Source organism: Anser brachyrhynchus (genome assembly GCF_964034855.1).
Source record: "Anser brachyrhynchus genome assembly, chromosome: Z".
In the NCBI taxonomy this organism is placed as follows: Eukaryota; Metazoa; Chordata; class Aves; order Anseriformes; family Anatidae; genus Anser; species Anser brachyrhynchus.
Genome location: NC_137697.1, coordinates 58,540,402 through 58,566,131, shown reverse-complemented (window position 1 = coordinate 58,566,131; position 25,730 = coordinate 58,540,402). Strand labels below are relative to the sequence as shown.

The 25,730-nt window shown below is 38.6% G+C and overlaps 1 protein-coding gene and 1 long non-coding RNA gene across 6 annotated transcripts in view; both read left to right on the top strand.

The window, feature by feature from the left end:
* MCC (MCC regulator of WNT signaling pathway) overlaps positions 1 to 25,730 on the top strand; it is a 208,639-nt gene that overhangs the window by 30,848 nt on the left and 152,061 nt on the right. Inside the window, exon 1 of one of the 5 annotated variants that reach the window (XM_080572780.1) lies at positions 11,985 to 13,132. The exons of the other annotated variants lie outside the window; for them this stretch is intronic. Coding sequence (XP_080428906.1) covers positions 13,076 to 13,132 — 57 coding nt within the window. The 5' untranslated portion in view covers positions 11,985 to 13,075. Of the gene's footprint in view, positions 1 to 11,984; positions 13,133 to 25,730 lie in introns of those variants that run through there. 5 annotated transcript variants of the gene reach the window in all.
* On the top strand, positions 13,141 to 25,377 carry LOC308185120. The gene is made up of 2 exons (XR_013943135.1): positions 13,141 to 21,861; positions 22,651 to 25,377. It is a non-coding gene; the product is annotated as an uncharacterized lncRNA (long non-coding RNA).

Genomic DNA, 25,730 nt, shown 5'->3' with positions numbered 1-25,730 from the left:
AAAACTGAAGGAATGGGGTTTACATATGTTTAATTTTCTTTTCATACTCTCCTTGCACATGATTGAAATGGAGTAGGTAAACTTGATACTTTATTGAGTAGAACATGTACATATAAATGCTCATGCATGTTTTTGTGCTTACTGTTGGTTTCTGTTGCCTTATTTCGGTGTTGGTAAGATTAATGTATTTGTTGTCACAAGCAGCTATATTTACATAAGTAAAACCAACTGGGATGGTTTGATGATATGTTGATATGATTTCATACCTCTGTTCTGTCAGCTGGAAATAGCTCTGTTTTGTTCAGAAAGTTCCTGCACAAAGATCTTACATTTAAAAACTGTAGCTCAAAGTATGCTGATGTATATTTTTTAACAAGCCAGTCTCTGGACTGCTGTGATCTGGAATCCTTTAATCTCTGATTTTTTCCTTCTAAAGACACTATAACTGTGAATACACCTTCCTTGCTATAGCTATTCTTGTTGAAAACATTTAGGAAATATTTGATAGCGGTATGGTTGACTTGCAGAGGAGAAAAGTACAGCTTTATTTTTGTGAATAGTCTGTGGTAGGATTCCTTCATGACCACTTGCTTCTAGAAGCCCATGTTGCTGTTTCCTCTTCAAAGCAGTTGTGCAAGTGCCACAGATTTGCATGTTCTTATTAACTTAGAGAGAAGGGCAAATTTACAGCGTTACCTTCATTGCTTCCTTCAGCATCTCATTGTTCTGGCCACTGACTAAGCAGGCATAATCCTATTTTATGTTGAGCAGAGCTGTCAGTGCAAGATGAATGTGTCCAGAGCACTGGTGCAGATTGCTCCACCTGCCAAATCTGCACTCATTTCTCATCTTAAAGGGTGCTGGTTTTGGAGCATCTCCATCAAGAATAAAACAGAAAGCTAATGCAACAAGATTCTTAATGCATTGTCTTGTAACTTCTCTGGAGTATGCTCTGGAGTATGCTCTTCCTCAGCTAATCCTGTTTGGTTTGTATGTATGTGTACCTCATTTGGAGGTATTAGAGACTTTATTGAGTTTGGGACTGGATTGTTTTGATCATGCGGCTCTGTGTGACAGGATGTACGTACAACTGTACGGTGCAATTAAGGTGACTAAAACAGATTTAGTTCTGACTGTGGATCATCTGTGCCAAGTGTAGTTACCATCTCTGCAGGACACACAATTCAAAAGTTTGTGAAGAACAAAGGCATACTGTAAGATTCATAGCAAAGCCATGTAGTAGTTGTATTGACATAAGCTTCTCACCATGATCACTAGCAGATGAGAACCTGATGTGTTTGTTTTAGGGAAGTATCATGTTCTCTGAAAACAGATATTACTGCAGTACCTCTTTGTCAGACTCAGTGGATGTTTGCATTGCTAATTTTTCCTTCTTAAGAGTGTTGAGCTGCAAGTTATGACAGACAGAACCATTGCTTTCGGAAAGCTATTCCTTTTAGTTTTTACTGAGTGATAATACTTCAGAAGTCACAATTTTTTTCAGGGGTAGGTGGCTTTTCCTTTGCCACCTAGAAGATCTGTGCCGTAATCAGGCAAAAATCCTTTGCTATGTGACTAGCAGAAGATGTTTTTGTGTAACTAAAAGTCTTTTCTTATAAAGACTGATACAATCAGATTATCACAGGTAACAGGAGTCTGCTTGTTAGTCTTATAAATAAGTTTTTATTTGGCATAACTCAATGTAGAGTGTTGAGGGAGTAAAAATGACGGTACTGAAAAGCCCATAGCACTCTCCCTCACCCCCCTAAAGCTGTAAACCTTTGTATATGTACTGTAATTTTGTTAAGCTACATTATTGGCACATTTAAACTGAGCTGGTGAACGCAGGTTTTTAGATTGACTCCTTAAGTACAGGAAAGGTTGTCTGGTTGCCAAAGAAAGCAAAAATGCTTTTGTAGGGGAGAGGGAAAACAGGACTTCACAGAGATTTGTGACTGCTGTCAAGAGACTTTTCTATTCAGTCAAGGTATACTCTTAACAGCTATCCTAAGTATGAAACATTTTTTCTGTTGTCTAATTTGTAGCAATCAGCAGTAAATTAAGCATGAATTTTATTGCAATTTCACAGGTATTTCTTTGGGTAAATGTTCTTTTAAATAAAAGTGTCAAGGAAGTTGAAGACAGAACTGCACTTTGAAAGGTAATTCCAGAGCCAGTTTGTAGGTTACTTTTGTTTTGTGTCACAGTTAATGAGACCGTACTGTTAGGCTTCTCATTTCTTTTCTAAAGTTTTTACAGTTCGACAGCTCAGTAAGATGTCCTTTCCTGGTGCCCATTTTTGTTCTTTACCTTCTCTCCAAATTTTCTATTTTTAAATTCAGCCTGCTTGTTCCTCAGTTTGGGAAACTTCACTCCTTCAGCTTCCCCATCCCTTCTCTTAGATGCAGGGAAATTTGGACCCCAGAGCATCAGGTATCCCATGCTCTCATGGAACATTTTTTTGAATGGGAGAGAATAATGCATTTGTAGTCCATTTGCATGAGACTAGTGTTGATAAGAAAACACATGTGTTTCAGGGAATTTATTCAGTGCTATGTCCACACTGTAGGTTAAACCAGAATGCACAGAGTGATTTTTCCCAGGTTATTTTGTTAGGGAATCTGTTCCGTATTCAGCATCTAGTGCATACTATCACAGTAAATCACAGGAGCTGGGTCTCTTCCCTTCCTCCCCTTATCCCCACTTGTTTTCAGTCCTACATGCAACTGTTACTACAATTTCTTTTTATGCCAATAAAAGCTGTTAGCATAAAAATGTAGGCTAATGATTCATTCAGCTGAAACCCTCCTAGGTAGGAAAGGTTGAAGCTTAAGAAGAATTCAGTGGTGTGGACAATGGAGCCAGCATTTCATAAAATATTTGTGCCTAAGATAATCGTGCCTTTTGTGTCTTTTCTTCCAAGCTGGACATATTTCCATTCAACCAGGCTTAAAATAAGATCTGAGAATACCATTGAAGTGAAAACTGATTATGGGAATTCAGGATTCAGGAGGCTTGGCTTGTCAGAAAGCAGTCACAAAAACAGTTTTGTTTGATGGACATTTTTTATGTTTTAACATTATGTTGGAAGCTGTTTGTCGTTGATTTCAAGCCAGCATTGTAATGGCGTTAGTTTGTTGACATCGGCATCGTGTGTAATAGGATAACGCAATGTGTTCATACAATCCTGGCTTCTGTGTCCCTCTACTAATGCTCAGTTACTCATTTTTCTCTTTAAAGTTAAAAATGGAGATTATGGATTAGATCTTCCTGGAATCATCTATGCTATGTAGTTATTGGATCATAACAGACATAGCTGAGCAAAAGGCAGATTATAAATTTTCTTGAAAATTTCTTTTGCTTGCATATTAGCACCATTTTTTCTCCATATTAGATGATAAAGTTATAGTCCCTTTCTAAGGACTCTACGCTGAGGTTCCTTTTTTGTTTTGTTTGAATCCTGTTACTACCTCCATCTGCAGATGATCACAGCCCAATGTGATGGGTTTCAGCACAGGGCACGTTTATTCAGGCAGCCTTTTAATAAATCCTTTTGAAATAGGCTTTTAATTGGATCTTTTATGTGACAGTGGAACAATATCCTGTACAACCACGTAAAGAAGGTAAAGCACACAGAATGATGGTTTTTAACCCAGTTGTAATTGTGTAATTGGAACTGGTACGTGGCAATCAGATACTACAGGAAAAGGAGCTCTTAACCAGTCTGTCTAAATAGATGGTTTGAAGGCCTAGGGACTGTGTTTCAAAACTTCAAATTTAGCTTAGTTGCAAGGACTTTGTACCCTGCACTTCCCCAACTTCTGTACTACAGAGAAACTGTTTATGCATTTCATTTTGTTCACTGTCGTTCATAGAGCTCTGGGTATGATGCACATACTCAGGTCTTTTCATTTTTCCCATTTTTTTTCCCAATTGTCTGCAATGAAGAGCAATTCACGTTGTATACTGGGCTAGCACCAGTGGTGCAGTGGTAAGCTGAGCCTGAGACCTAGGGTTAGTCATCTGAACAACTTTATGTCCTGCATTCCAGTGTGCCAGAAAGATTACCATGTAGCTCTAGTCACGGGAACTTCTGTCTTATCAGATTTTCTACTTGTTTTCTGTTGGCTTGTTGCAGTTGTAGTTGGCTGAGCTTCTATGAACCCTCATTTATTAAACAGTTGAGAAGACTTTTCCTTCTCCCCTTTTATACATATGCTAGACCCTTATGTTTTGATTACATGATATATAGGTATTTTGAAAATGAAGTGAAAATCTTTCCACAGTTTGAAAGTTTGCACAATTGAAAATGGACTCTAAGTGCTTTTCCAGTTCAATGCTAGTTCAGATCAAATGGAGTAATAACCATTGTAATGTCAACCGTGCAAGACAAGGCAGGGTATCCACAGAATTCTATCAGTGTCATGATTAAATTCATCAGGATGTTTCTGCTCTCTGGAATCATTTCTCTGTCACTGGTCAGGTTTGGGATACTGACCTGAGGCAGTGCAAGCTAGTGGCACCATTCAAATTCCCTGATTTTCTTTGTTGTGTTTTTGTAATGAGTGTACAGTTGTCAGCATAGCTGTTCTGGGGAACTATTTTGGTGCCACTGCAGAGAAAATGGAAAGTGAGTACTTCTTCACGTAAATTCTCTAGCACTTACTCTTTCTACATTTTGTGAAGATAGTTTTCAGTATGATTGCTTCATTTTGGGCTACAAAACCATATTGTCACTTCTCAGCTGGGAGACAGATTATGATAATACCTGTTTTGTACTACACTGGTGAACTCCACTTTTCATCATGGGAGAAAGTAATCAAAATAAACTATTTGAATTTCAGGGAGGGTGGTGTCTGTTATATGAAGAGTTGATAATGAAATGAGAACCCTGCTGATGTGCCCAAGCGAGGTTTGTACCCTTAAGCTAAATAGCCATCTCTAATTTTCTACACAGAATTTCCTATTGCTTTACCTACTTGAATTCATAATTTTAGTGAATTGACTGGAGAAAAAGATGTTGAATCTTTCTACCTTATGCATATTTAAAGAGATAGTAAGTGCCTATTATTGGTTAAATCTAATTTTTTGCCTGAGTGTTGATTGTCTGGTATGTATTATAGAAAAGAATGAAAAAAGTTTTTGTTTCTGATAACCCCCCACAAGGATGCCAGGTGTTTCTTTATAATGATAAAATGTCTTGCGCTAGATTTCTAAATCATAATGGCAGAACAAACAAGACTTTTCTAAGGTGGAGTTGTGTATTTGCTGTGCTTTCATTGGTTTAAAGACCATTGTCTGGGTGAGTAAACACTAGAAATATTTAGCAAGACATTTCTGAAATTAATGAAGTAAGGGACTATCTAGGTGTGGCATAAAAGTAAAGAAGATTTTAGCTTTGTAACCATGTTCATAAAAGGTATTTTCATGAACATGAAGAAGTGTAACTGGCTTCAGGAAAGTGTAAACAGGTCTTGGGTTGTAGAACCAAACAGCCTATAAAAAAAAGTCAAAGATAACGTAAATGCTAAAGCAAGATTGCGCCCTGTCCCTCCCAGTGTAAAATTAAACTGTCAGGTACAAAGGGTGAAGCAGCAATGAGGCAGCAGTAAGGCAGTCATGAAGATTATGTTGAGAAACATAAATGTAGAAGCATGTATAGGAAAAAAAGTCACTGGAGAAATTCAAAAGTTAAAAGGCAAAGCAGTTAGAAGAGCAGAAAACTGCGTTTTGTAGACTAGACAGGCAGTTAGAATAGAGAGCTTGGATTTTATGTTTAGCTGTCTGGAGAGAGGAAAAAATAGACCTTTTAGGAAAAACAAAGAAGATTCATATTTAGTAGATCCTGAATGGTAGGGAGTTGAGAAATGATCTGAAGACTAAATTCTTGATCTTCATGAGCAGTCATTAAACTGTGTAGCCAAGGAAGACAGACAGTAAAATAAACTTCAGATAAGAGCTATAGGAATTCAACTGCAACTGTCTTATATTTGCTGGTGGTAAAATGTATCTGGTTGAAAACTAGGGGTTTTAATTCACCAGAAATTTATATGCATCATTTCAGCTCCAATGATTGTTGAAGTAATTTTTGCTACAATTTCTGCCAGACTGAAAGCTCCCAAGACTTTGCAAGCATTCAGTGAAGTTAATGCTTGTTATTTAAGTGCTCATGAGCACAAAAAAAGTCCCGTAGGCCTTCAAGTTGGCATCTGTCAGATGCTTGCCTTGCATGTTCAGAATTCATCTGATTGAGAATGTTTCAAATGAAAAATTTCAGTCTTGATGAGCCCAAACTTTGTAGTACTTAGACATCTCTATATACGTACATTTATATAGAGGTGTGTGTATACACACACACGCATATATATAACTGCATGGGTATGTATATGTATAGTTGTTTATATTATAATATATATAAACATCACACATTGCACATGCATATACATATGTATATATACATGTAGTCATAAAATCTCCAGCAGTTAATCCGTTAAGCAATCTGAAGAGATACTAACCATACATACAGAAATGAGATGTTTGGCTAGGTGGGGAATGAAGACTCAAAGTACAGCTCTGATGTAAACCAGGGATCTCTCAGTCTTTTTGTGTCACTATGAGCACTTACATGATCACAGATCCAGTCCAGGAAGTTGTTTGTTTAATATGCCAGTGGTAGTAGAAGTCAGTGGAAAGAATTGTTACTATGAGAAAAGGTAATTGCAGACTGACCACACGTGGATGTCTTGGAAGAGTTCATGAGTAAAAGAGGTGGCCAGCTAATGAGTTGGAGTACTGAATGTTTACAGATGAGAACGTGGCTGGGGAGTGGGGACTGGAACTGGAAGTAAGAGTGTTTGAAGGAAAAGATACAAATCTCAGAGAGTTTAGGAATAAGAGGAGAATGTACATTAGGAATTCTCACTATCAGATGTAGGAAAAAATAGGAGAGGCTTAGAAGCGGGGTCCTGGTAAGCCTTTATAATGTAATTGAGATTTTTTTGAAAGAGATATAGTTGACAGCTTATATACATGAGGGACTGCAAGTTTTGTTAAAGTGGAAGAGGAAATATCTTAAAGGTAGGATTAAGCCATATGCATATTACTTAGAATGGTCTTAGAACAATAAGTATGCAGAACTAACAAGCTATTTCAAGGGAATTTAAATCAGAATGGCTACCAAGCTTATAGACACTAGAAATGAATTGAGTGAAATTACCCTGTACTTATCACAGAATGACAGAATGGTAAAGGTTGGCAGGAGAATCTGGAGGTCGCTGGGTCCAACTCCCTGCTCAGGGAGGGACACCCAGAGCAGGCTGCCCAGGACTACGTCCTCAGAAGATGTCTGAGGAGGGAGACTCCACAACCTCTCTGGGCAGACTGTGCCAGTTGTGCTCAGGCACAAGTAAAGAAGTGCTTTGTGCTATAGAGATGGAGCCTCTTGTGTTTCAGTCTGTGCTCGTTGCCTCTTGTCCTGGCACGTGGACAGGAGGAATGCATGACTGAACTGAGGGAATGCTGGATGATGAAAGGAAGCTCATCAGAAATAAGATGATGTGAATTGTACTTTACAGAATGGCCTCATTTTAAGCAAGGAGCAGATGAATAGTGATGATGATTAGGTGGCTGCAAGATAAAAGCAGTGTAGAAATTGCTGCCATCTTTCCCTGTTGTCCTCTCAGACAAGTCTCAAACATGAATAACAGGCACACATTGATTCCCTGGTCCTTTTACTGTCCTGACCTGATGTTTAAGGCTCAGTGGGGTCAGATGGAATCAAAATGAATGTGATGGCTTTGGATAAAATGACAGCAAATGAGAGCGGCTGGTTGACAAGTTGGTGAGAATCTGCGTGGCGTGAAATACTGGAGAATAGAAAAAGGGATCAAATGTAAACTCCCATGGAGACTTGCCAGGTCAAGGACATGGCTTTTTAAGTGGATTAAGTATTTGGAGAAGGGTGAAGGGGTGAGAGCAGCTGATTGAAGTGCTATTTGGAAATTACATTATTCTAGATGTTATAGACTAATTGAGATGGTGTGATTGAAGGAAAGAAGATAAGTTTGCTTGTGTTTTTCAGAGAGAGTGCTTCATTCCTGGGTGTAAGGTTACTTGCAATTGTTTCAGATGAATTGGATTTTTTAGATGCATACACTTCACTGACAGTAATGGGAACAGTTTGCATCAAGAAGAACCTACACCCCTTTCAGCCTCTCACTTTTAAATCATAGTGCATTAATGCTATTGAACAAAGGATTGTCTGGAAACATTATCCAAATATTATTCTGAATTTCCACTTTGTCCATTGAAATTCAGACCTTGGTATTGCACCTGTGTGTTTCAAGCCAAAGTGAGAACAAGAACATGTACTCAAGTTGTGTGCAGTTGATTTACAATATATGAAGGTGTAATTTTTTGTGTAAGGATTATATGGAGTACTGCTCTAATTGTAGAGAAGATGTTGAAACAAATTAGCTAAATGCGTAGTGAATTTCAGTTAGTATCATTTTGATTGCAGAGCTAATTAAATGAAACAAACTAAGCTGATCACAATTCTGGGACATATGGTATCAAACCTTCTAGTTATGCATGTTGTGTGCAGAATTAAATTGTTTATCAGAGAATGGTACACTGTGCTGAAAAATGTGATACATGCATATTTAATAGATAGCTGCTTTTACGCTGTTGCTTTCTGACTGCAAGTGTCAAGGATGGAAAATTCATGTGTGGCAATTGTCACGCCTGCTCCAATTAATTAAGAAACTGAGAGAGATTGTGTGGGAAAGACCTTGTAAAATAACTGCAGTGCTAAGTTTTTCCATATTCTGTGGGATTTTCAAAAGTAAAGGTGAGAAGGGCAGGACTTATCTTGCTCCATAGAATCCTATTACAGATCGTGTAAATCTTATTAAATGATTATTCAGATACAACAGTAGGCTCCTGAGTAAATCTCTGATACTTATAAATGATTGTTTTAACAAAGGTTTAAAACAGTAACAAATGGAATAGAGTGACCATAGGACTGTTAGATCAACAATCAGCAAACTTGCCACACTAATGGCTGTAACTGGATAATTCTGAAATTATCTTGGGAAGAATCTGTCAGTGCAAATGCACTTACCTACAAGCAGCGTGCATCATGAATGCTTTAGAGGTACAGAAAGCAGTAATTGATCCGAATGCGCTGAGACTGAGTGGAAGGCCAGACCAGTATCTCTTTCTTGACAGAACACTTTTGGTGGAGGCTTTTTCAGTCATCCTCAGTGACAGTTGAGTTTACCCAGCTTATTGTTACCTCCTTCTTGTTTGTGTCATGGTAGCACACACTGAAACATCTGGTACATCATGTGTTCTTGGGCTAAGAAACGTGCATCTACATATTAGGAGATTCTTCTTCCTGTGCTCCCTGCATGTGCATCCATGCATGCACAAGCACACCCTAGCAAGTGTAGATGCTAAAAACGAAGGCAGATTGTGGGCAACAGGGGAACATTGTTATCCTAGGTGAGGAACAGAGACGGGGGAGAGAGAATGAACAGTCAAATGCAGAGGGACTGAATCCCTAGGCACCTCTATCATGCTGGATCACCAGGTGCTCTGTTCACTTTCTGGTAGCATAAAATTTGCATTCTTGAGATTTTCCTTTGTTTTCTTTGAACCCTGCCTGTGGCACAAGTCAATGGGAAAAATACATTTGTTTCAATATTGTTAGTGCCCTGCTGTTGCATTAGATCACTTGCATGTATTTGAAAACAGTGAAACTGTCTGAAGAAAAGTCAGATCTATCTGGGAAATTAATTTTGTGATGTAATGGTTTCATTGAGTTAGTAAATGGACTGACAGAAATGCTAGATAATGTGAAATTTCAGGGGAACAAGTTCTAAATCTTCGGTGTTCAGAAGATGTTCTAGATGTTGTTGAGTATTTAAAAGTTGTGGTATAATTAGTTTAGAAGAATTACTGCATTTGATCTTAGCTAACCCTCCACAATAAAGGAAAGCCTGAACAGTTTGTAGAAGACTTCAAAAGACATTGAAACAGGCAGTGGAGGTACATATGGGTTAGTAAAAGGTAATGATTGATGCTTTTTAACTCAGCAGTGTGTAATCCTGTACCACTCAGTGCAAGCATGCACTGATTGCAGTGGGAGTCCTCTGGAATTAAAGCGAAATCATTTTTTCATCAGTTTGGTTTAACTGTTTCATTAGTTTGCACAAGTTAATTTTAATTTTTCATTTAAAAATGAGTATTGTTCTGAAAGTATCTGCATGTATCTCCTGTGTTCTGGTGTACATCTGAAACTGTAAATTCTGCTGTCACTTCTCAGTCAACGTCTCTATCTCCTTCCGTCGTGTTACTATATGGATTTGGAAAGAGGCAGAAAAAAGTCCCGTGCAGCGTACAGGTGCGGTATGATGTGGTGCTAGCTCAGATCCTCACCCTTACGGTTGGGATGCTTCTGTAGTGTCATGTGCTCTCGTCTGTTGGATCACTGCTCTGCCAGGAATGGACAGCAATGGTGAGTGGAGAAAGTAAATCGGGACTTTTAATTTCTAAGTGCCTGTTTTTAGTCAGCAAGGAAATATTTTGCATATAGGGAGGTAATGTGGGAAATGCAGTATATTGGAGCCCTAATAAATGTGATCTTACTTTAGTGAAGGAAAACTGTAGAATTTTATTTTTGGATAATCCTGGGGCCATCCCTTTGTTGGTGAACCTTTGATACAGGTGCCAAAATTGGACAAAGATAAGATCAGAAGAGATTCTAAGCATTTGAGAGAAAATATAGAAGTTGTTAGGATACTGATACAAAGTACAAAAAAGTTTGTTACCCTCCCATTTGGGAAGCCATAACTTGGAAAAAATAAAATGTTTTAAAATGTACTGTCAGCTGCAGAAGGTTTTGAACTCAAGTGTTTTTTACTCTTGTATGTGAAATGAGGTAGGACACCTGTTTCTCGATATAAAACACTGTTAATCACATTTTAATGCGCAGGAAATCAGTGCACAAAACTACTCTGGATACACTGTTTCATACTGCAGTCTGGAGGACCCTGCATCTTCCTGGCAGCCTACCCACTGGAGGTGGAATGTGCCGTTTGCCCGATGTCGCACTGTGCTGTGCGTCTCTTGTGGCTGAGACAGCAGCAATCTGCCAGCAGAGAGCAGTGCAGCCCGTTGTCACTGCTTGAGTGAAGATAAATGGAAACATATGTCAGGAACAAAGCACATAAATAAGGGATACAGAGAAGCACTAAATGCACAGTTAGAACTGAACATAAAGGTGAGGCAGGAAAGATGCTCTCAAGGAGTAAAATAGTGAAGAATGAAGGCAACACTTGGTGAACATAAAAAAAAAAAAAAGAAGGTAAATGTAAAAACAGATTACTAGAAAGCAAACTGGAGAATAAGAAAAATACAGAAAAGAGAAGGAAAGACCTTGAAAACAGACACAGAGATTAAAAGTAAAAATGTAAAGAGAATGAGACATTCCCCTTTACCTTCTGAGCCTAAGTTGCAGTTCCTGATCCTGGGCACTGGGGAAGGATAGGGATACAGAAAATGCTAGTCCATTTTAGTATCACGGATCAATATGTATGTGTTTATCTTGGCCCTACTTCTTAATGCACTTTCTGTATTGTCATTTGGATGAATTATCTGTATGTATGCATGCTGGTATTCATCTGTGATTAATAGAGGATAAAATAAAACTAAAGTCCCAGGCTGACTTTCAAATCTTACTTTTGGAGAGCATCATTTTACAAGTAAATGTTTTTGCAAAGGTGCAAAGGTTGTACCACAGCTTTTATAGAATTTGTTCCTGTTTCTCATAAATTTTTTTGAACTCTTCTCAGGAATTGACACTGTTATAATACATTGTATTAAGCTGATATGTAAATTTCAGCTGCGGAGTGTGGCATTCCCCAGTTCTAACTCAGAAATGCATCATAATCCAGCATCACAAATTGTGTGGGACTGCCAGTAGATTTGAGGGGACGGAAGGAAGGGGAACCGGAGGTCTTCTGTTCTTGCAATGAGTAGAGCATGTCTTCAAATCCAATTTCTTAAGGATTTTTCTAGGTTATTTGTTGCATGTTGAAAGCAAGTATTTTTTTCCCACCTTCTTCCCATAGTATCTCCCCAAAGTCTTTGTGAAATGTCAGTGTGTTCTGTAAAACCTGCAGCTTTCTAATGGTGCTTTTGGTTTTACTGTGACCTTTTGAGATCATTACAACCCCCATCCCCAGAATCCCCTGGCTTTCCTTACTTAATTGCACATGGGAATGGGGAAATAGGATTCCAACTTGATTGTTATCCAGGTGGCGTTTCCTGTTACTTGCCTAGCTTTATAGTTTTTGGTACAGTAATTAGTATACAGAAAGCTGGAAAGATGCCTGTAATTCCAAAATGAACTCTCTATAGCTCTCTCCCTCCCACTTGCACTCTCCTTTTAGTACCGCCCCTTCCATGCACCCTTTAGCCAGCAGCAAGACAGCTGTGTTTGATCATAAACCACTTAAACTACAGGCTCACTGGAAGGGGAAACTTTAGCGTGAAGTGCAGGATTGGTTTGTCTTGGGGAGGGGAGCTTTCTTTTCTTTTCCCTTCTCTCTCCCTGAACATTGAAGACCGTAGCAGCGCTCTCCTTTTATTTTCTCTGTGAACTTGCATGAAGCTTACCAAATCATTACATTAAGCGGCTTTGTGAGATGCTCTTAAACAGAGTTGTGGAAAAGAGCAGCAGAAAACGGACAGCGGAGGTGAAGCACGACTTGCAGATGGACTGAGACAGCCCTGGGATCTGGGCAAGCAGTTCCTTCCCTGCGTTCTCTGAGCACTCCACAGTATCAAAAAATCGCTAACAGCAATGGATTATATGTGAAGTGAAAACCAGTTTGGCTCTTTTAGATTATCTTACGTCATTAATTTTAACTATGAATGTGGAGTAAAAATGGCTGTCTAGAGCAAAATATGCAATACGGGGAAAAATTGCAGAAGAAAGTATTGAATCAGTTAAACAAAGCTTCGAAGCATTAAAATCTGCAGAAATCATCAAGCCCTGAGAAGTCTCATCATGAATTCTGGAGTTGCTTTGAAATATGGAAATGACTCTCCTGCAGAGCTGAGTGAGGTAAGCAGTTTCAGTGCCCTTCTTTATGCTTTAAAAAGAAACGCTCCCCGTTTGGGTTTTCACTCTGCAAGCAATGCAATTAAAAATTAATAGAATGTGTATCTTGCTATAACTTGTTGTGCCAGTGAGGAAATGACCTGAACTTTCTTGCTGCTTTAGACTGGTGAAAAGCAAATGATTGTAATCGTGTAGAGATGCTTTTTCCTGTTTCCCTGCAGCAGAAATTCCCTTACCTCCCAAGAGCTGTGTTTATACCCAAGGTTCATCTTTGCAGTAGGTGAAATATGGAGATCTCAGCTGAGATTAACCAGATGGTGACTAATTTAGGAGGGAGGTGGGGTGAGCAGAAGATGACAAATATTTATTGGTGTGACAACAACATTGGCAAAGTTGTATTTGATTGTATTTTTCCAAGGTGATGTTGTTCCTTTAGGTTAGGTGAATGTTATTTTCCTTGCCTAAAAGATATCAAGCCATGGGAAACTTTCTGCTTTTCCCTTGCAAACCCTACTACGCTGTTATTTCTTAAAGTTGTGGGTATGTCTGTTTTTTGTACAACATGTTTGTGTATGTTTTTAATAAATTAGAAATTAAAGCCATATCAGATGTTATGCAAATACTTAATAAATATTTCAGAAGTGGTGTATTTCTGGCAGTTGCTGAAATGTTTTGGATGCATCATCTTTATGTGTTTACTTGTCCTGAGAACTGCTAATTTGAGTTATGTTCTGAAATCCCAAGCATTTTATTGAGGTCATTTTGTAGAAAATTGAATCTGCATTCCCGGTTTAACTGATATGCTCCTCTTTCTTCTTTGCCTATTTCTTTGATACACCTTACATTGTAACATGTTATTTATTTTATATTTTATTAGAAATAATAGGACGTGTTTAGCAGAATGAGAGAGTTCACGATTTGAGGAGTTAATTGTACAGAGATAGGAGACAATGAGGTATAGCATGGAAAGTTAATCAGAATCAGTAGGTTTGTGAGAGGGGCAGCAGTGTAGGGGAAAGCAAAGTAAATATGAGAGACCTAAGCCAGTGCAGTATCTTGCCATGCAAGATGAGTGGTAGGTTTGTGGCTGGGGAGTTCTACTAAAAGAAATTCTGTATATATTCCTCCTTTAACTACAAAATAGTTCAATTAAATTAACTCTTATGTTACTTTTTCAAATGATTGTTTAGAAATTGTGTACCGGCAACACAGCATAGATTGAGTTCATAACCTCAGTATAAAAGCCTGGGTTATTTTTGTAAAGAGTCTGTCATGGGGTTCCTGGCTACACTTTTCTTGTTGGTCTGTTGTTCACTGCTTTCTATTCCTTCAACGTTTGATTTTCAAGGCTCCAGGGTCACACACAATGTGGAGTGTCACAAAAATCTGATACTTGCTTAGCTATTTGGAGCAGGCAGTGACACTTCTACCTTGAAACATTACCTGTTCAAGTTTACTTTACCCATCACAAAATAAGACTTTTGTTGTAAGTATGTTCTGCATCCAATGTTTTAACATGAGAAATATCAAAAGAAGTCTGTGTCCATGCACCATGGAACGTTTTGTTTGTTTGTTTATTCCAATGAGCTTACTTTAATACTTGATTTACATCTGTAGTCTGGTGCCACAGATGAGTTAGAAGTAGGCCCCTTTCTGACTGCAAACATACCAGTGAAGATGTTACGCTCCTGAGTTTCCCCAGCTGCTAATCATCGTTTCTTTGCTGCTGGTTATCATCTCTGTGATTTGAGCTGCTTGTGTAAGCATGCTTTAGTCTGTTTCACTCAAAGGGCCAGGTCAGCCTCAGTATTGGTCTTCAAATAAAAAAGCACGTTCTGAATGAAACATGGAGGGCTTACAGAAATAAGCCCTACATGGGAGAATACGCATAAGTACTCAGAGATGCAGTTAGTTACTTGCTTACCTTTAATTATTCAGCCAACTGTTTTCTCCATGTAATTTGCATGCTTCCATTATGCCTTTTCCTACTGTTGATTTGAACTGCTGTATTTGTTGTTATTGAAGACAGGAAGCCTTTGGGAAAGTCTTTCTGTGTTTCTCACATCTTTGTCATGCGTTTCCCTTTTCCTTCCTTTCTGATTATACCTTCTGTATGCCATATTTATTTTTGATCAATCGAAGACAGAGGCACTGTGTTCAATGGGAGAAGTTGAAACTGTCTACAAGAGGAAATTAGTGCAGTCCTACTCTGTTTTCACTTGAAACTCTGACTCTACTGTCAGCTCATATTTTCCTGTTGCAGTGGTTGTTACCACTGTGTATGTCTACATGGCAAAAGAATGACAGACCAAGAAAGTCTACAATGCACAGTGGATTTTATTGTAGGTGCGTGCTTTTGTCTCTTTGTTTTAGTATGTGAAGTTCTAGGCATGAAACTACTATTATTAAAATAAATAGGAAAACTACAAAGCCCTGGAGGTATAGTAAATGTGTTCTTGAATGGATGCATTAGACAAAATAGAAAATGAAATTATTGCAACTCATTCCATTTGTATTGAAACTTTCTTTGCTTGAGATTTAGATCTCTCTTTGGGAAATGGGCAAAATATAAGCTACATAATTTTTTCAAGACACAGCTGTAATTGTAGAAATTTTTGTGTGGTTGATGTTTGCTCTTCCTATACTCTTGTCCAGGTAAACAGAAATCTTGATAGTCTTTATTTGCTTCTCCCTGTTCCATTCCAAAGGTCATGCAGAAATTAAATAAAAATAGAAAATAATCAGATTTCTATCACAGGTCAGTCTGACTTGTACAAAACTCATACTTTGTGGTTTCTAGCTTTAGAGTTCAAACTGTTGCTTATTGATCCATATATCAGTATGTTACCTTATTTTCTCTGCTTTTCTTCCCCTTCAATCTTATTTTCGTTCTGTTCAAAGAAAGATTGGCCAATGTGCTGTTTGCATGGGAGATTCAGTGTGTTGTAACTAAATACAGTGGTAGAAAAAACATTGTTCTTGTGTTGCAAGGCTTTCTGTGGTGGTGCTAGTGTTTGTTTTTGTTTGTTTGTTTTCAGTAAGTGATACATTAAGAGAGGCAAATTTAAAAAAAAAAAATCTGAATTTTGCAGATGACTCTTTCTGTACTCCATGGGAATGCAGTACAGGCTTTGATACCTTTTAAGTAAATAGTGATATCCAACTATGTGGGCTTTCACCTGCCAATCAATATTATGCCTTTAACATTATTTGTGGAGTTTGCTTTTTAAGGCTTCATTAAGTATGGATGTGATGTGTATACAATACATAACACACAAATTAGGCATGTGCTCTTTGGATTCCTTCTTTTTTTTTTTAGTCATGCAGTACTGTAAACCTTAAGAGTACACTATGTGATTATACTTAAAGCCAGCATCATGAGTGTCTCTGAAAACATGTACGAGTCAGTAGTTCAGTGCACAGAAAATGCAATTATACTGTTTCTGTGTTGTTTTTTTTTAAAATGTAGTTAAAATGAAACTGTATCAGAATTCATATGCTTTGTATATATTCACTTGGTAATTTTGCAGAAAGAGGTGTTTGTATGGAAGAAGCTGGATGGTCTAACCTGTACTTTCTTCTTCCAAATTCAAAGCCTCTACCTCAGGAAGTCTGTGAACTTCAGTTTGCTAAAGCTGAAGTAGCCTTCCAGGGAGGTGCTACTACATGCTAGGCTTGTTCTTGTACCCTTCCCTAGCTATCCACTGATACGGGTGTGCTGAGGTAGGGAGATCTGTGGTCTGACCTAGTACAGCTGTCACGCTAAATAAGGTCAGCAGTCATGCACATGCCTAATCTGAGACAGTTCAAATGAGTAATGTAGGAACATTAAGGGAATAAATTGCTGAGCTTTGTGATGTCCTTCTCAGTTGTATACTTAAGGGCTAAATTATATCCTTGGATCAAGAGCCAAATTACATCCTTGGATACAATTTTCACTAGAGGGAGGCTAGTGAACTTGGTGCTGCTAAGACAACGTCAAAGAGATTTTGTTGTGGGCTAAGTGTTGGTGTTATAGTATTGCAATATATTCAGCAGTTTAGATGCAAATGTTTTGTTTAATGTTACCGTTTATGTTCTTTTTATCATTCAGTATATAAGCTGATGGTATGTAATTTCTAAAAAAAGGATATATTTTCTGCACAGCAAAATTAAAAGGTACTGTGCTGATTTAGGTGCATACTTTATACCTTCTGCTTCTTTCTTTGTGCTTGGGAGTTAGGTTTTTGCAAGCCAAAATGTTCACTTCCTAGCCTTAGACAGAGAGCAAGTGAGTCTGAGAGGAGTTGCGGGATGAGGTGCAGGACACTGGGCTGAGCCCCTCTGGGAAGGGGAAAGTTCAGCAGCAGCAGTCCCCACCCTGAGGTACTTTCCCATGTGTTTCTCTGCTCTTCTAGAACAAGCATCAGCTTGTGCTCATACCGTACATGCATGTGAGGAAATAGCACTGATGGAATAGGGAACAGGTTTTGTATGCATTGAAGGCTGGGATTAAATCTCAAACACTTGTTCTGTCTTCTGGGTTTGGCAGTCCTATTAAGACAGTCAGTGAGCAAATGTCACGCCGCATCTGCTTCCTGAATGGTCTTTGGCTGTGCAACAGGCCTGCAAGTGCACTCTCAGTACTTCTTGTGAACAGATGAGCACCATCTCCCATTGGAAGCCTGTTTCTGCTGCTGGACGTGGCTTTGGCCTTCAGTGTGAAAGGTGTATGGAACCTGTAATAAAAAAGCATGTACAGCATCTGCCCACCAGAGAGGGTGTATGTTTTTCGCCAAGCAGATGATGATGTTCTGGGAGTTGTGGTATTGTCACAATCCTTTGAAATATTGTGGTCTTGCAACAGAGCTGAGTGAAATGTGATTATCCAATACTAAACATGGCATCTTTTTAAATTACTTGATTTCAGTAGATAAACTGAAAAGGTGAACAGTGTTTGTGAACTGCTGAGCAACGGCTGACACTACACATAAGTCTTGGAAGAATGAACAAAGCAACCCAGTATGCTTAAATCAAAGTGTCATAAGGAGAAACTTTCTTAACTGGATTCCAGTGGAGATCTGGATAAAACTCTACTGGTAGCAATATCTGTAGTCTTAGAAGGGTGTTCTTGGTTTCATTGCTACAGAGGTGGTGAGGGACAGTTTGCTGTACCTTTTTAAAAGTCTTTTTTAGGTGAACTCTGCCCGTTGCTTGTCCTTTTTCTTGATTTGAATGGCATATGTGACAACTTCAGAAATATGACATTTTAACATATTGTTGTCTTGAGGGGTGTTGAGATAGTGAATGTGAAATATAATTAAAGAATTTAAAGAGTTGCTGTGCATTTCAGTTACACTGATGTAGCTATCTAATTTACAGAAGAGACTTTAATGGGAAACTTTATTGATCATGTTCCAGGATAGTAACTATAGAGTCTGAATGCAGGTTCTAGATTGCATTCACTGCTCTTCTGTTCCACAAATCTATGGATTATTCATCTCTTTGAAAAATCTAATTTATTTTTATAGCTTATTTTGAAACTTTAAAAACTTATTTTTGAAACTTTTGAAACTATATTGTATAGGTGGAACCATTCTTTGAAAGGGGAAAGCCAGCTTTTCCTGCATCATTTGGACATACATCCACAGTTTATTAACAGACAAGTTTGCTCTTATGTTATCAGTGAACTGTGCTGCTGATTTTAGAAACATGGGTTGAAACATGAGATTGAATCCATAGTCTAGCTGCGGGGGTTCTATTTCTGGCATGATCAACGTATGTAATTTACGGTGTGACTGATGCCTGGTATTTCCGGTGTAAAAAATACAGTGACTTCAAAGAATGTTTACCTTCTGGATTTGTATGAGCTGCTTATCAGGCACAGAGTGTGTTCCAAGCTTGGATGTTATTAAATTGAAGCACTATAAAAAGATTACTCAAAATGCCCAGACACTGTCAGCACAGATAATGCTCTTCTGCAGCCTTCTAATGAAAAAAAGACAGATTATGTAACTTATCTGCCTGATATTTTAATATTCCTTGATCCTAGAAAAACGTATTTGAAAAATGCCTTACAGGCTGAGAAATTAATAAAGACAAATGTGTGCTGTGAAAGTAACGTTACCAATGTATTGGGTCCTCTAAATGTTTATAGAGACTTCCTGTTTTTATTCTTACATTAAAAAGCCAAAATTCACTCCCAGGAGATTTTTGGAGATAAAGGTCAACTCGACCTTCCTTTTCTATTCTTACAATCTGTGTTGGAGAATAAAAACGTGTTTTTGCCTATGTACAGTCTTGGACGTACCAAGACTTGACCACGTGTGGGAACAGTTGTGAGACTCCTTCTTGTTTTGCAAGGGTTTTTGGGTTTGTCTTACTCTGCCATCTATGGATCTGCAGTCTGTAAAGGAACACATAAATGAAACTTTCTGCAGGAAGAATCCATAGATTGCAGAATCACTGTTTCCAAAGGCAAAAGTGACTATGCTGTATGTATGTGTGGAGAGAGAGCACAGGGAAAGGCTTTGTAGTGAAACTGGGCAGCTGTGGTAGGATATAATGAGATATTTTGTACTGGAGCCCTTAGTAGCTTGATACAAGATTGAAAAGGAAATGTGTTGTTGCCACTCCTTTTTTCTTTTTTTCTTTTTTTTTTCCCTCATGTTTAGGTTTTATAGTCTTTTTGACTTGCATAGTGTTTAAAGTTGCAGATTTTACTTCTGCTTCTAGAACGCATGGAAAAGCCTCCTTAAATTATTCTGTTGCATGTAGTAGTAATATATCAGCCAATGTACTCTGCAGGGAAATGTGGTGATCTCTGAATTCAAAGATTTTTTGTGATGAAGCAAGGTGTGGGGAGTGTGATCTGGTGCTGGTAATAAGAATTTTTTGATGCTGTTGGTAGTCTGCATTAGTGCTGTGTCAGAATTTGCTATATAAATGAACCTTCTGTGTGAATGATATATATTTTCAGAAGATCTAGATTTCTGCCATCTATAATGAACAGAGATATTCATTAAAACTCTGGAAATTGGGTTCTGTATTCTAACTAAGTCGATGTAATCATACATGTAAATTTATAACTTAAATGAAACTATTAATTAACATCTTTTCAGTCCCACCAAATTTAAAAAGATAATGCATAAATAATAATGATTAGGGTCACTTAAAGATCCCAAGATACTTGTAATAAAAAGTGAGTCGTTAACAAAGAGTTGTGACAGAATTCAAAATCTGACATTACAGTTGAGTTTTGAGAGCTTGGAAGCAATCAGGGTAACAGGTAAAGGTTTCCACGGTGTCATTAAGTCATCGACAGAGTAATTCTCCCTTTCATGTTCTGAAGTTTTGCTTGGAGTGCTCTGTGCTGTTGACTGCTGCTTTGACATGCACATTGAAAAGCTAATTCTCTCAATGCAAGCTGATATTACACGAAATGTTTAAAAACAGTATTTATGTAAATATTTAGACTTAGGAGGTGAACCTGAAATTGAAGCTTGTGGTATTTAAATTTGTATTTACTTTTAAACATGACTTAACTATGTTCAAATGTTTCTTTCTCTAGTATCCAGATGTCTCTGTCTTAACTATTTCTAAATGCAGATAAAAATGTGATCAATGAAGAATTTCTGGCTTTACTTAATATCTTAAGAACTTTTTAGTTTGTGTTATTTCTGATTTCTGCTTTTGTTGCTCTGTTATTCTCAGCTAAATGCAAAGGTATTGACAAGAATAGTGAGTTTTATTAGTGGCTACTACTGTAACAACACAATTCTTGTTATTAAAGTATAGAACATTGAAAAAGTAAGGCAGGAAGAGACTGCCCCTTTTAAAATACTAAGTTTGTATGTTAAATATTTATAGTAATTAGAGAAATTCTAAAATTTTGGTCAGCCTTGCCTTTATAATATAGCTCTTTTTAAAATTGGAATTGTAATGCAATGAAAGAGTTAATATCTTTAGGTGGGACTGATAATGCCATGGTTAAGGCTGCTTCCTAATGTAAACTCCTGTTACATTCTAGCTTTGCAAAAAGTTGACTGTTCAAATTGAAGTCCATCCCTAAGTTGAATTTATTGGGAAAATTATTAAACAATGTTACATTTGTTTCCACAAATAAAGCCAGTGAAGCAGGTAAAACTTTCTCCTGTTAGAAATACAAGAACTTCTGCTGATTCTGCTGTCACCAGGGTTTGAAACAGAACTTGAAATTTGCTAGGGCGTTACCATTTACATATCTTTTCCTTTAACTGACCTTGTGAAGGTAATCAGGGAGGGGGAAGGGCAAGAATGTTTGCAAGTGACTAGTTTAAGACTTGTCTAGATCATTGCAGTTAAAGTTTCTGCAGTGAAGATCTAACTAAATTTGCTTAATTTCAGAGGTTGGTGGAAATCTTCCACTGTTGTATCGCTGAGCTTTGGGTTATGCTGGAGTCACTGTGACATGGTGTGAAGATGTCAGCTCCTTTCTGGCCTCAGACAATTCCCAACTTTACCCATCCAGTCAAGTCTTACCACTTGCTGAGGATCTTGTTTTCTGATTAAAAGTTAAGGACAAGAGCTGGGCTTGGAAATCAGGAAAAGGCACAAAGGAGGGGTAGGCTCTCACTGGCAGGTGCAAAGGAGGCTGGAAACAGAAACTAGGACTTGAAGTAATGAGTTGACATAGAAGGATGGGGCAGTGGAGGTCACCAGGAATACTGCTTCGACAGCAAGCTGGATATGTTGCAAGACGTCTTTGCTGGAAGGTGAGAATGGGGACCTGTGAAGCGGGGGGGAGAAGTCAGCTGCGAAGGGTATGGATGAGACCTGGATACGGGCTCTGTAACAAATAGTTGGAGACAGAGTAATCTGGAAAAGAAGCCCATAAAGGAGAGACTAGAGCTGAATATGTGTGGGTACAGGATACATATTCAAGTTTCCCATCTGTGCAGCAGAAAAACATTATGCGGTTGTAGTATCCATTTTAATACATTAGTGTAAAGTCTTTGAATTATGTTTACATTAGCATTTCAAGTCAGGCACTTTCAAGTTCCAGCTGCTGGATTTTGAACCATTATAGTGCTTCTTTTTTAAAATACTTGTTGGTTGTGTTATTATTGATTGCAGGCTAAACTTTGTAGATTACAATTACTAGCCATTGTAGAATTTTGGAAATGTTTCAGTGGATGCTTGCTGGATTTTTTTTACCAGGATTTTTTACCAGGATTTCACTAGGATATGGTACATCACAAAGTAGAAATTTCCATCAGGCTTATGGAAAATGGCCATCTGATGATAACTGAAGTGAGATAGTGTTCTTAAGATAGGCCATTTACATGCTAAAAAATGTGAGGATGTTTCAGTGTTCACTACAGACACAACAGTACCTCAGTACTGTTGCAACTTTTTGAAATATGTCCAGAAGACTAAATTATATGGTTGCAATGTTGACAATCGGAATTCCACAATAGAACGATGATATATGATTGTGATGACATAGAAATATAAGATCATTACTGTGCACTATGGTAAGGCCAAAATTATTTCATTGACAGCTCAGTGCCCTTCTGAACCATGTTTCCAAAGGTGTGGATGAAGCTGATGTTCCCACAAAACTGAACATGGGTGACGGTCTTAGTAAGTCTATCTTTTGCAACCTGCAAGTCCCAGTGTATCATTTGTTTGCAAAGGCCTTAAATTAACTGATATTTGCTTGCAATAGGCTATGATGACTCTACCCTGAACTGCTTATACTTGAGATCTGTTTTGTAGCCAGTGTCCAGGTACCCATTTATGAACAGTGTGCTGAGGACTGTCCTTTGCTGCTGCTAAATCTGCATGAGATAATTTCATCTTTCTGCTCCTTCTTCTCTTTCCCTTTTTGCTTGTATAATATATTAAAGTGTATGTTTTGCTGGTTATGGATGTTGCTGTTGTTTGATTTGCAGACTTACTTGGTTCTTTTTATTTAAATTTAAGATGGTCTACCTGTTTATCAGCTGGTTCTTTCTCTTTATGTATGGCAGTCTGATTCCTATAGGAACAAATGATTCTCCTGTGATGCTTGGTATACCAGAAGCCAGTGCTCAGACAGGTATAACTAACACAGTAGAAGGATTGGCCTGTGCTAAGTAAATATACTGTTCTTTTTAGTAAGATCAGTAAATCAGTTTTGTGGAAAAATATATCTCTGCTATAGCATGATACGTCACTTAAATGCTGTGAATGGTACCAGTATGACAGCAATATCACGGTGACTGCTGTATGTAAAGGACGAAATTTGTTATGATACTTCCTTTCTTTTGAAAGGAATGACTTTTCTTATGTCTTATGAGAAGCTGGTATTAAGAACAGATAGAATCTCTTCATTTCATCTGCTCTGCTGAGAGATGCCTTCCCTGTGGTGCAAAGATTTCTTTTTTAAAAAAAAAAAAGTGTGTTGACTCATAACAGTTAAACACTGTCTGGCATAGAGATCTGTATGGATTTAGTTACTCTGATATATCTCTGCAAAACAAGAACTTTTTTCATGCTTTTAAAAATGTACAGATTCTCTCATGTCCTGCAGGGCTGAATACTTCTGTATACCCATAATTATCTTTCTTTGTGAAAGTCAACGCAGTTGAATTTCAATACCTACCCCTTCTGCAATATGCTAATTTAATGGATGAGGTTTTCTTCTTTCCTGTGAACATTTCTTTAACTTCCTGTATTTCCATGTTATGTGTATTATGCTGAATCTCTTTTTATGTGTCATTTAAACATTTTAGAACCTAATAATTGATTCCAATTAGGTATAGGTAGCTGCCATATCTCATTTGGAATGTTATATAATAATATTCTGCAGTAATAAGATTTCAGTTTCCATCACAGAGTGACGGAGTAGTTGAGGTCGGAAGTAAACTTTGGAGATCGTCTGGTCCAGGAATGCTGTTTAAGCAGGGCCACAAAGTGTAGGTTGCCCATGATCAGATAGCTTTTGATTAACTCCAAAGGTAAATACTCCACAACCACCATGAGCAACCTATGCCAGTGCTTAGTAACACTCACAGGGAAAAAGTGTCTTGTGATGTTCAGAGGGAACGTGCTGCGTCTCAGTTGTGCCCATTGCCTCTTGTCCTGTCACTGGGCACCACTGAAAAGAGGTTGGCCCCATCCTCTTTGCCTTCTCCCTTCAGGTGTTTATATACACTGATGAGATTCCCCCTGAACTTCCTCTTCTCCTGGCTGAACAGTCCCAGATATCTCAGCTGTTCCTCACAGAAGGAACAAGTTTCTTCATCATCTTCATGGCCCTTCATTGGATTCTCTCCAGCAGCTCCATGTCTGTCTTGTACTGGGGAGCCAGGAACTGGACCCAGTACTCCCGGCATGGCCTCACCAGTGCCAAGAAAAGGGGAAAGAAAGATCACCAGGCTGGTGACACTCCTCCTAATGCAGCCCAGGATATTGTTAGTCCTAGTTGCAAGGGCAGATTTCTGTCTGACGTTCGATTTGGTGCCCACCAGGACCCCCAGCACCTTTTCTGCAGAGCTGCTTTCCAGCTGGGTGGCCCCAGCACATCCTGGTGCCTGGGGCTGTTCCTCCCCAGGTGCAGGACTTTGCCCTTCCCCTTGCTGATCTGCATGAGGCTCTTATTGACCCAGCCTGTTGAGGTCCCTCTGAATGGCAGCACAACATCCTGGTGTATCCACCACTACCCCCACTTCTGTTTCATCTGTAAGCTTGCTGAAGGCACACTGCCCCGTCATCCAGCTCATTAATGAAGATGTGAAACAGGATCAAATCCAGTACTGACGCATGGTATACCACTAATTATTAGCCTCCAACTAGACTTTGTGCCTCTGATCACCACGCTCTGGGCCCAGCTGTTCAGCCATTTTTCTGTCCAGCTTGCCATCTGTTTATCCAGCCTATGCTTCAACAACGTTTCTGTAAGGATCATATAGGAAACAGTGTCAAAGGTCTTACTGAAGTACAGGTAGACAGTACTGACTGCTCTCCCCTCATCTACCAAACCACTCATTTCATTGCAGAGGTTTCTCAAGCTTGTCAAGTGTGTCTTCAACCTGATGAATCCATGCTGACTACTCCTAATCATTTTCTTGTCCTTTGTATGCTTTGAAATGGTTTCCATATTTAGGTGCTCCATCACCTTTGCAGGGATCGAGGTGAGGCTGCCCAGCCTGTAGTTCTGTGGGCCCTCCTTCTTGCCCTTCTATAAGATTACAGTGTCGTTTGCTTTCCTCCAGTCCTCAGGCATTTCTCCCAAATGCCTTGATCCTTCAAAGATTCTCAAGAGTGGGCTTGCAATGCTCTCTGCCAGCTTCCTCAGCACTTGTGAGTGCATTAGCTTGCATATATCCAGTATACGTAAGTATTCCCTGACCTGATCCCCTTCTACCAAAGTTGTATCATCCTTGCTCTAGTATTTCCCAGGTCTCTGGGACCTGGGATTCCTGCTGACTAGTCTTGCTTGTGAAGACTGGCAAAGAAGGCATCCAGTACCTCATTTTTTCCATGCCCTATGTCATCAGATTCCCCACCCCTTTCTGCAGTGGGCCCACATTTTCCTTAAGTCATCCTTTTGTCACTTGTGTGCTCACAGAAGCCCTTTTTGCCTTTTACATCCCTT